General features: G+C 36.6%; 1 protein-coding gene across 9 annotated transcripts in view; it reads left to right on the top strand.

Moving 5' to 3' along the window:
• The window catches only part of CNOT2 (CCR4-NOT transcription complex subunit 2), a 90,458-nt gene that overhangs the window by 54,163 nt on the left and 24,137 nt on the right, over positions 1-12,158 (top strand). For all 9 annotated transcript variants that reach the window (XM_080357438.1, XM_080357431.1, XM_080357436.1 and 6 more), the window contains one exon: positions 9,189-9,255. In XM_080357438.1, coding sequence (XP_080213564.1) covers positions 9,189-9,255 — 67 coding nt within the window. The remainder of the gene's footprint in view (positions 1-9,188; positions 9,256-12,158) is intronic.

Genomic DNA, 12,158 nt, shown 5'->3' with positions numbered 1-12,158 from the left:
ATTGGCGGGACTTCACAGCAAACCAGAACTGGATTGAGGGATGCAGGACCTGGCCTTGGCTCGCAGGCAGACAGGCAGCATCATCTCTAGATGCCGGCCATGGTCGAAGAGAGAGAAACCTCGTGATCTCCCTCTTATATAGGGTATATAAAGATTATGGGATTAAATACTCAGTTTGTTACATTTAGTCACCTGTTCTCTACGACCCTTCTGGCAAATATGTCCCATTATCAGTTAACCTTGGTTACCATAGTAATAAATCTAAACATGAGCTTCTTCAGCATTCCATGTCATCTCATCAGCACCAAGCACAGTGTCCAAGAAAAAATATGCAGTTAACTTCAGGCAAGTGCAGTTACTTAGAAAAACTTAGCTGAAAGAAAAATCCACTAAAAGAGAAACTTGTTTTTAACAAGACCAGGACACTTGTAAGGAGCAAAATAAAAAAAAAAGGACAGCGTGCTTTGAGAAAACGTGTCACCTGTTCAGTCTGAACTGCTACGACTTCTCATGAATAAGACTGTAAGAGATGGCTCTATGAGGTTTAATCAGTCTAGCCCAATCCCCTGTTCAGAGGATATAAGAACATAACATCAGGGAATCTCCGGTTGTACTGAACTGCAGATATAAATCTGACAGTAGACAGACATGCCATTTAATGAAGATCTGCTCAAATTATGAGGAAAGTTAGGACAATGTTTTCAGTGAATGCTTTGTCACTTTTTGGCCCAGAGCTTTGCTGTTCATTTTCTTTCCTAGTTGTTCTACAGATTATAAAGTGTACACAGTAACATGATAATAATTCCGATTTGCACTTCTAGTGAGTTAGTTTGAGCTTATTCTTCTCTCTGAAAAATCTTAATGTTTTAACTAATTATGGATTTTCTCAGTTGAGACCTGGTGTTCTTTTGCAGCTCAGTTCTTTCAAAACTTGCCTTCTTGCGAAATCAAATATATTTTAATAATTGGGGCAAGTAAGACCTAGCCTGCAGAACAGATTTGGCTCATTGCAACTATTGATCTAACTCCCTGGCACTACCTTTCCTGAAGTAGGAGGTCCTCAGATCTGGATATTGTGCCTAGTGAAATGGGTTATTGATTCTGGGAGCCTGCTTTTTAAAGATTTCTTCCATCCTGATGTAGTAGAAGCATGTCTGTGATGGATCAAATGCAGGTGTTCCTGTCATGAGACAGTTGCATGAAGGCAAACATCAGTGGGTTTGTCTTGTAATGGACATAGTGGTGGTGATACAGTGAAGGGATAGTCAGAAGCTGTTGTCAAAGTCTTTTACTGTGAACTTCCATTCCAGTAATTTATAGAACCTTTACCTAAGTCTGTATTTTGAAATATATAGCCTTATAAAAAGGTGTTACTTTTACAAGAGATAAAACCCTGAAACTGGACTTGGCTTACCATGGAGACAGAAATCCAGAATCTGCTAAGTTTAGGAAACTAAATGTGGATGGGTCTAATCAGTCTTCTGGAGACAGCTTTGGCTTCAGGGTTGCTGAACACCATGTTGTTCCAGCTGGATTGTTGATTTTCTAATACAATTTTTTAGGATTCTTAGGAAACTTATGGTATCTTGTTTCCCAAAGCATTCTGCTTGGCATTTGCCTGAGTCATTGCATGAGAGTTTGTTGGTTTAGTCATAATTTAACTTCAGATGCTGCACATAGAGATATTGTTAGTACTTAAGAATTCCCATGGAGTCTTCTTGTGTCAGAAGCAGTTATAGAATTCATGCTTAATGCTGGCTGGTTGAGTAGAGCTACTTACTGTAACTTTTCATAGTTTGAATAGTTAGAGAAGGGCAACAAAGCTGGTGAGGGGTCTGGAGCACAAGTCTGATGAGGAGCAGCTGAGGGAACTGGGGCTGTTTAGCCTGGAGAAAAGGAGGCTGAGGGGAGACCTAATTGCTGTCTACAACTACCTGAAAGAGGTTGTAGCATGAAGGGTGTTGGTCTCTTCTCCCAAGCACAAATGATGGGATGAGAGTAAATGGCCTCAAGTTGCACCAGGAGAAGTTCAGATTGGATATTAGGAAAAATTTCTTCACAGAAAGGGTTTTCATGCATTGGAACAGGCTGCCCAGGTAAGTGGTGGAGTCACCATCCCTGGAAGTGTTTAAAAGACCTGTAGAAGAGGGTCTTACGGACATGGTATAGTGCCAGTGTAAGGTTAACAGTCGGACTTGATGCTCTTGAGGGCCTCTTCCAACCAAAATGGTTCTATGATCCATTTGTGGAGGAGAAGAGCTTATTTTGGGAGAAAATAATTGTCTCTAATTATAAATAGCAAATGAATATTTTCATATGCATCTCTTTGCATATACACATAATTGCATATTTGACTGAATATTGGGCTGGTTTACCCTCCTTGCTTTGTGAAACTTGGCTTAAGCTTTTTTCTTTGAAGTGTGAGTTGCAAGGCAACAGAGGTGCTTTTTACCTTTCCCAGGGAGTGAGTAAACATTCTTTGCATCTTCTAGGGAGTACATAATTTAAAACAAACATACAAACACTACATAACATCAGACTTTGAATGAATGAAAGTACAAAGCCATTAATTGAATACAGTTGGAAGGACGTGCAATGGATGAGATTAGAAACAAATTGAGGGAGTTTTTCTATTTTAGTTCACTATATTCTTTCAGAACCAGAAGTTTAGAGTGCAAAATGCAGCCTTTTACTGTGTCACCTATAAGTTTGTACCTGGATGGGTTTATCAAATAAAACAATCCATGATAAAGTAATTTTATTTAGAGAGGAAAATTATTTTTTTATACTCTTACACAGTTTGCAAGAACTATATATATGAATTAAAGTTATTTCACATCACTTACTTTACAATTTGAGATTATGTCACAAGGAAATTAATTTCACTGTTGAGGACTGTACTATATCATTTTCACTATGGTTGAGTTTGTATTTAGATATTTTTTTTTTTTAATAGAAGAACTAAATGACTCTGGAAATTGTTGATTCCATACTTTATGTTAAAGCTATATTTTACTGCATCTCCACTTAAATCAACAATATATAGTATTTTGTATATGTCAGCTTCAGCATATGAAGTGGTTCCTTGGACTAGATTAATTCCATGCATAAAATCTTCTGCCTCTTCTAGAAGAGGAATGTTTGGTTTCTTACACAATCATTCAGTTCACCGAACATATTGTATTGTAATGTGGGTGGTTTCCATGCTCAGTGTATGGGTGGTTTGGGGTTGGTTGGTTTGGGGCTTTTTGTTTGCTTTTAGTTTTTCATATGCAACTGGTTATTTAATTGAAATAAAATATTTACTTTGTAGTCTTAGTTCTTAATTGCTTATGGCATTTTTTTTTGTAGCAGCTTTCAACAAGTTTTCAGTAATCTTTTGGCTCATTAGTACTCTGTACCATCAGAGTGTCTCTGCACAGGGAGAATTTATTTTTAGAGTTTTATTTTAACAGCCATGTTAACCTCACGTTGATAATGTCACTGTCATTCAAAGGCAACATCTTGCCATTAAGATCTTGAGATACTGCTGCCAACAACAACAAAAAAAATCCATTTAAGTGTAATTCAAAAGGTGATGCTTGTAGTGTGGTCCTCCCTCCCTGTGCTTCCCAAGTACCACTGGACACAGGAGACCACAGCTGTGAGTGATGACATCTGAAAGGCTGAACAAAATTTCATATATTTTTCAGCATTGTATTTGTTTTTATATTTCACAACTAACATATATCAGTAACAATTTTCGCTTGCAAATAATACCCAGCAAATATAAGGCTTTCAAATTTTCTTCGTTGGCCTCTGAGTTTGAGATTTGGAAATATTTTCTTGTAGTGTGAATTTTGTAAACGTATCAAAAACTGCTTTGTAATCTAGAGGAGGACTAATAATAATACTAAATATTAAACTGGCAGAGTATAGAAAAATCTGGTTTTTAATATCTTATTGGTTGGCTTGATTTGTTATATTGATGTAAAAAATAATAACACTTTCTTCTTTTGAGGCTATGGGTCAGCTGGTTTATTATTAAATAGTGAGCCACAGATGGCAGATACCAGAAATAAAGTAGTGCAAATACAAAATGATGCTGATGTTTGCACCTGCGAGAAAACCATCATTTATCAGGCCAGATATTACTCACAGACCTACTTGCTTATTCCAACATGTTCTGCTTTTAGTTGACCTTCTAGTGTTGGATTGATGTATTTTACCTTCAGCTTGCTTTGTCTTGAAGAAAGTAGCTTTAGGCCAAGGGTGTCAAACTCATTTTCACCGGGGGCCACGTCAGCCTCGCAGTTGCCTTCCAGGGGACCAGTGTCATTTTGGGACTGTATAAATGGAGGAGTAGTTACATTTATACAGTCCTAAAATTACATTGGGCCCTTTAAAGGCAACCGTGAGGCTGGTGTGGCCCCCAGTGAGAATGAGTTTGACACCCCTGCTTTATGCTTTACCTGCATAACATAGTATTGGCAGAAGCGTTGCTTGGCTGATTTTTCTTGGTGCCGAGGTGTCCCTATCATGGCATTTCTGGTGACAGGCAGCTGTGCCCACCAGAATTTGGGGCAGGAAGCCCATCAGGCAGCACTGTTGCTGGGCCTCCTCCCACCACCTTCCTCTTGGGAGGGTTGTGAAAAGCAGCAGTTTTTTCACAGTTCTGGCAAACTGCTGGTGCAAGTTTGTTGACACTTAAATGAACTTACTGCAATAAGCCCATCAAAAGTTAATGAAAGCAGTTACAGTAACATCTTCATCACTAGGAGCAGGAAATTGCCAGATAGCATGCTATGGCTTACTGAGTTTTGGCATGGACCAGTTAAAAAAATTTGGGCCATCTGCTTGGATTGTCAGTTGGTTTGAGTTTAGAAGCTGAATCTTCCATCATCAGAACTGCACTGTGACTATTTGAGGCTTGTGAGTAAAGTGATGTTCACATCTTAGTTGACTATCATGAGCTCAGTCCTGCATGTCGGTCCTTCTGTATGGTATCAGAATAAAGTTCACCCTTCATGGTACACAAGGTCTTGTTGGCTCAGCTCTCTCTTTGCCCTGTGGGAGATGCAAGTCTTAGCCGTCCTCCATCTCCTAACATGTACAGGGAAAAAACAATTGTACCAATCCATCTAGTTCAGTCACACAAGGTTGGAATAGAAGCAGAAATCCCATGCTGTTCCACAACTGGATTTTGTAGCTGTTAACCCCTGGCAAAGTGATTTAAACCTAAATGTCAAAGTTTGAAGAATGGAGTTGAGTTGGTTTTGTACATGTGCAGCAAAAGCTATAGGTGTCAGAAGTTTGTTTAGCCATTTCCTTGACTCGATCAGAAAGTATTAGTCACTTGTTTAAGAAGTTGGTGTTGCATACACGCTGCTCTAATGCGCTGTTCGTGTGATCTCAATAATTTGGCGTGTTTGTTTTTCAGAGGTTGTTACAGGTATATTTCTGAGCATTTTTTTCCTAAAATATTTACATAATTGGCTGAAGTTTGGAAGATCTTACCAACTGGAAGAGGCTTTTGTCACCTTAAGGGTTGGACTGCATTAGTTTTTGTTAAGGTTATCGTGACCTTTGGCTGTTGTAGACAAAAAGAAATACAAGACTTCCAGCCACTGTTGCAAGAATACTCTCGAAGAGGTGTTATATTTGGTGTATTGTGTGGCCAGTGGTGCAGTCAGGTAAAATAAAGATTGCAGAATGCCGGAAGGAATGTTTTTAATACTACTAATAGCGTTTATCTTGAAACTTTGTTATCTTTGATGGACCAGGTTGCAGTGGACTATAACAGTTACTCAGAGGTTGTGAATGGCGATGAAGGTCATAGTAGCAAGCTTTGGCTAAGTTAGTTGTTTTGCTGTTGACCTACATTATATGGAACTAATAGAAAAAGAAGACAAATCTTGAAAAGGCTTCTTACTTAGCTGTGACAGAAAAAAAGTTAATAATGGCGAGATTTTTTTGGCATATTACAAAATAACCTCGAGAGAGAATAAATGAGATACCCATACAGCAGATTCTTTCTCCATAAGATTTGAGAAATGCTGCATTTAATAAGCCTGGAACAGATCCACAGAAATTTTTATTTATTTCTTCTCGAGGCTTGTTATCTTTGATGTTCTAAGTATGTTACAACTTTAAGACTAGTCGTTAGACTTATTGAGTTTAATACTTGGCCTTCATTATGGTTTTCTAGAAAGGTTTCTCTACGAGTCATTTTGCAATTAACTTTTCATGTAAAAGCAAATGGCACAATACAGGTGACCTACTTTACAGTGTTTCAAAAGAAAATCCAATTTCTAATAAGCAGTGTTCATTAAATATTATTTACCATTCATTTTCTTTTAACTGAATTTTAGAAATCGAGTAGTACTCAGTATAGAAGAGGTGGGATTCTTTTTCCTCTCTTTCAAGTAATCTAGAATTTCTTAGGTCCATGATTTTTTTTTAATCCAAGTTAATTTTATAAATAAAAGGATTTTATGCAGAGATTTGTACTATTTTCTGCTTATTATATCACATGCTATCACAGCAATTTTTGAATGCCCTGAGCAGCTGTTCTTAGGGAATCTTGTTTCTGGATTAACTGTTTTGCTTACCTATCCCAAAGCTAGCAGTACTTTTTGACTGCTGTTTCTGTCTCAATGTCTGGTTGTTTTTTGGGGGTTGTTGTTGTGAGGGTTTTTTTTTAGTGGTGTGGTTTTTGGTGCTTTTTTTTTGTTTTCTTTGGGTTTGGGGTTTTTTTTTTTTTGGTGTGTATGTTGTTTGGTTTTTGGTTTATTTTCTTTTTATTATTCCCCACTTGCATGCCCTTGTCATTGTCTCTGAAGGTGTCTCATAACTTTTTTTCTCCTTTTTTTTTCATGGAATTACAATTTGCCACACTTTGCAACGTGTTCTAGGATTTTCCAACTGGTCAGACTTTGAATATATTGGGGTTCTTTTTACATCAACATTTTACTTTGACTTTCCTTTCTTAAAACCACTGTATCAGCTTGTTTTGTCAATGCTTAACAAACATCAGTTTGTTCATTTGAGTTGGGGAGTGTGCTTTTGACGTCTGTCTCTCAGGTGTCCCCACTTCAGCGTGCCTTGGTTCACATTGTAGGGCAGTCTTGGTGCGAGTGGATTTGATTCCTTCTGAATCAAAACAGGCTGGAAGAGATGCTCCAGGAGTGCACCAAACATGTTCCACTTAATAACGGGCAACTAGTCCATGGCATAAGTCCATCAGTCATAGCTAACTCTAGTTAGAAATGCATACAGTATGCACGTTAGGCCCTCAGGACCAAACTTTTTGTTTAGTGAATGCGCTTCTCATCTTGCTGATGCAGGTGTGGCCTGTGAACTTTGCCATTTGAGTGCTAAGCTGAAACCACTACTAGTTATTTAAAATGTTCTTTTGTTCACAGCCAGTTCTTCACTAAGAAAGGAGAATTTTGGTCCAATTTGGCACATATCTTAGTTCTATTTTTATTTTTCTGCAGAAAGTTTTTGCCTTAATTTCAAACCTCTTATGTATGCAAATATGGATGTTTGTTACTATAGTTGTTTACTATCAAATATGTGCATTTCATTCAAAAGATACTTGAGCATAGAGTATTTTGGGGTGCTATTTCTGATACATTTTCTGATAGTTACAGTAATTGCCTGCTTTAATTTCTCATGCCTTCTATGTGTAATCAAAAAATCATAAATATTTTGTGACTTACAGATGTGAATTCTACTTTGAATACTTAGTGTCTACCCTGCATGTCTTCTTTCTCATTTCTACCATCTAGATTTAGCCCCAGTATAGACAACTAATATAGCAGATTCAGTTTATAAGGTTTGTTTTAGTGTTACATCTGTTAAGATTAGATTAAGTCAACAGAGAAATGTGCAGTGTATTACAGGAAAAGTTATTCTGATTTTAATTCTTTACTCTTGAGTTGGAAAAGCTTGAAATGCCCTTATGTGGAAGAATCCAGACATTCCTTTCTTTGAAACAATCCTAAAATCTAATCCAAGTCCAGACTGCTGCAGTAAACAAGCATGGGTTAGTAAGTACAAGTAGCATGTTCTGTTGTGAGCTGGATGGGTTAGGTCAACTAATAAATAACCTCTTCTTGCTCCAAGGGACAATCAGGAATACCTGATTTTGATGAACATTTAATTAGTTCTTTAAGAACATCCGGAGATGGATGTTCCAGTGCTTAACTGTCCTTAAGATTGCAAATCGCTCCTTTTTCTGGATATTTAGCCTAAATCGCTTTTTTTCTCAAATGAACTAATACTTTGAATTTCTACAGCAGTGTGGAGCGTAGTTTATTCTTTACCTTTACCAGTGATGACTGGAAGTCTGGTGTCATGTCCCTATCTTAGTTGCCATCTCTTTGGAGTATGCAAACACAAATCTCAGTCTTTCTTCATAGATCATTATTTTTTCTAGATCTTACTCTCATTGAGAGTCTCTTTAGTTTGTCATGTTTCTTGCATGATGTCTGAAAAGGGAACAGAGAAGGTTTTAGTGGAAGTATTCAATAATATGAGATATCTATCTGTAAGGTGGGTATGAGAGCAGAAAAGATTACTTCTGACAGTTGTACATCTTACCTGTTTGTATGGTGTGCACAAGCATGAAGCTAGCTCTTGGGGCAATAGATTATAATTTTAAATTTGGAATCTTATCTAATGTGCATATCTGTTCCTGTGTATCTGTGGCTACCTAGCCACACATTTCCCACCTTCTGCTATTGTAACTAATGGTTACTGATAGAAACTTTGCATTTGCTGTTATTACATTGAACAGTGATTGATCTGCTTGTATGATGCATGTTTTGCAGGGGAAAAAAAAAACCATCCTATATGTTATTTAAATAACTGAGTTTTCCATCTTCTGTAAAGATGGGTCTCTTAACTACAAGGACAGGAAAACTGAAAACTTGTACATCTTATTTCTCTATGCTATCTGTCACAAGTAAAAGAAATTCTGGTTTTATAGGTGTAAAGTCATACATTTTTATTGATGTGTAATATACTGTTACATATGCTACTGTGCAGATGTTTTGTGGAATTTCTAGAATTTTTAATGACTTAAAAGAGTTTTCAGTTGCCATGTTGGCTTTCTTAGCAAAAGAACATACCAATGTAAACTTTCAGAGCAAGATAGCACAATATCTTTCTGTCTTTAATAACCTTTTATTCTTACATTTTAGATGCTGGCATCACCATCAACATCAGGTCAGCTGTCTCAGTTTGGGGCAAGTTTATACGGGCAACAAAGTAAGAATTCCTCTTCCTCATTATATTTTGTTTTATGCTAAATATGTTCTAGTTTTGTGCTCTTTGGATAGAGAACGTGAATATGGCTTTGTTTTCTAATGACTGTAAAAAACTCAGTATGTCTCCTTACTTGTGTGATTTTTTTTTTTGTGAAGATACATTTTTGCTTTGCTTAGTATGCATTTTTGCAGTGTTTAGTATGCAAAGTGTCATATACTGACACTGTATAGCTGTTAAGTATCCAAATATAATAATCCTCTAAAGAGTGTCTGTGATTTAGCTGTGACTCTCTGAAGGAAACACTAAGGAAAATGAGCTGGGCCAAAATGAGCTTAGTTCAGAAAAATACATAAGGAATAAAAGGAAATTATACCTTAAATTATAATCGGTATGTCGTGCTCTACAGGAGCAAATTAAATCTTGTGTACATGCTTGGCAGCTTGCATTTGGCAAAGAACTATGCCAGTAAGATTATTGCCTTCTGCACCACTGTTTTGTTTTGGTTTTTTTTACCATACCTGGAAGATTTATTTTTCTATATCTGACAGTCTTGTATGACTGTTGCAATGGAAGACTTACAGAGCAGCAGTCACAGTGTGTAATGTTTAGCCACCCAACATAAGGGCCAGCATTGAGAACTGAACCTCCTTGTAGCTGAAAGGTACATCCAGAAAGTGACTCATAATATCTGAGTTAGATACAGTTACAGAAGTAAAACAGGTTTGTGAACATCTCTCTTTTGTCACTGTACGCTTTTGAATGTTTGCAGCTTTTTTGCCAAGTGCATCTGAGTCAGATTCTAAGAAAAAGTGTCTTCAGAGTACTTGAAAGAGTGTGGGCTTTTTTATCTGGACAAACTAAAAGCTTTGCTAGGTGCATGGCCTTCACCATTTCTTTTGGCTTTCTTCAAATAGTTTAAAAAATATAGTGATTTTTTTTTACTGTCTCAGTGGCTGCTGATGAGTGACCATGTAATATAAAGTGGCATTTAATTAAGTTACTGAGATACATGAGCAGTTTCTGGCCAGTCTGAGAGTCATATTTGGCTTTTGGCTTTTTAGGTCCTCAGTCTGGCACTATTGAACCTTTCAGACTTAAACTACTTCAGTATCTTTATACCATTATTTATTCTGTATATCAGAGTTATTTGTTATTTATTTGTAAGGTTAAACTTTTTTCATCAACTTTATTGTTCATTTAGTTGGTCGTGGTGCCTGGGAAATAATCTCTCTGACATGGAGACATGCATGGCTAAAAACTAGAAAGTAAATACTATCAGAGTTAAGTTTCCACCAAATATTAAGAAAAAGGAGCAAGAAACTTCTGTGTTGAGGTCAACACTTATGATTAAAATACTTTTGGGAAAAGAAGACTGATAATGCCTATGCACCTTCAGATTGGTAGCTGTCAGTCATTTAGCAAGATGTCATGTTTGAGAGTTAAGGTAACTTAAATCTGAACTATTAGGCAGGAAATTGGCCACTTCATTGATCAGCCTCCAATGTAGCCCATGCAGATCTCTCCTCTCAGTTAAAAAAGTGGGAAAAGGAAGCATAAGAAAAAATGCTATTTTTTCTTATGGTGAATATTTCAACTGCCCCTACTTGGCAGCCACAGGATTACAGTTCTACTTCACTGTAAAAGCCCTACTTATTCAAAGTTCTAGTTTAAAGAAAGCCAACGATAAGAAATAACCATCAGTGTAAAACTGGCTTTGCTGAAACAAATGCTTGCATAAAATTAACCTGAATATTGTAATCATGTTTTTCAGTGTACTGTATCTAGTTTGGAAGTGTATGTATCTTTTCTTTATCATTTTATTTTTAAAATTCCACCTAATTGTTAATCAGCATTAAATATGATTTATAGATTTATGCTCACTGAAATTATTCTGATGCAGCAAATTGCCAAAATATTTACAGTGAACACTTTGATATAATCAGCATTTAATGAAATCTTAGGAGGCTTGCTATAGCAAGTTACACCTCTTAATCTGAATGTATAGAGATAAATTTGAAAGTCATCAGAACTTTGAGTGATATTGCAAACTTCTTGGATTGCAAATTGTAGGGTAGGACAGGGACAGACAGCAATTCTTAAAATGTGAGAGGTAAGTGACTGGGAGGTTTCTTCAGACCTTGCCCGTGATAATAACCTGAGCATATGCTACCTCCATTCTTTCCATTCTTAGTATTTAATCACGTTATACACTGGCATATTCAGCTCTTCTGCAGGGGTGATCTACCATGAGAAAGTGCTAGTTCATCATCATTTTTCTTTTATTTGGTCTGCAAGATAGGGTTTTGAGTTCTGTGAGTCTACCTCAGCAGCCTTACACCAAAGCAGTAGGGACCATTACTTATAGCTGTCACATTTTGTATGCTAAGTTTGTTTTTGTTGATACGTTGCACTAAATGACTTTTTCTTGTTTTTGAACATCATTCCGAAACTTCATAAACACACAAAAATGATGTGAGAATGATGAGAAACTTCATAAAGTTTTTGGACATTTTGAGACAGGGCAGCAACTGGTTATCTTTTGCTGTTCTAAAGTAATTTATTTTTTTACCTCACTGAAGTGCTTGCTTTATTCTATCGCACTCAGTTGTTTAGTAGGAAATACTTTTGATCACAATGTTAAAAATCTTTTGCATATTTTAAAATGCTAATAGAGGGCAGTTAAAATTCTGTTAGCTTTCTTTTCTCAAAAGATTGAACTTCACTTGGTCATGGACACTGAAGTTCTATTAGCAAACAGAAGCAACTTGAACTTTACAGAGAACTGGCCTAAAATGTTGGTTTAGTAGTCCTAAAAGCAATGTTATTGTTAACTAAATATTCATAACTTCATTTTTTTTGTTAAAGGTGTGCTTAATTTTTAACAAGACAGGTCACTTTTCTAA

The sequence above is a fragment of the Nesoenas mayeri genome (assembly GCF_963082525.1).
Source record: "Nesoenas mayeri genome assembly, chromosome: 1".
Lineage (NCBI taxonomy): Eukaryota > Metazoa > Chordata > Aves > Columbiformes > Columbidae > Nesoenas > Nesoenas mayeri.
This window is presented reverse-complemented; position numbering and strand designations above follow the sequence as displayed.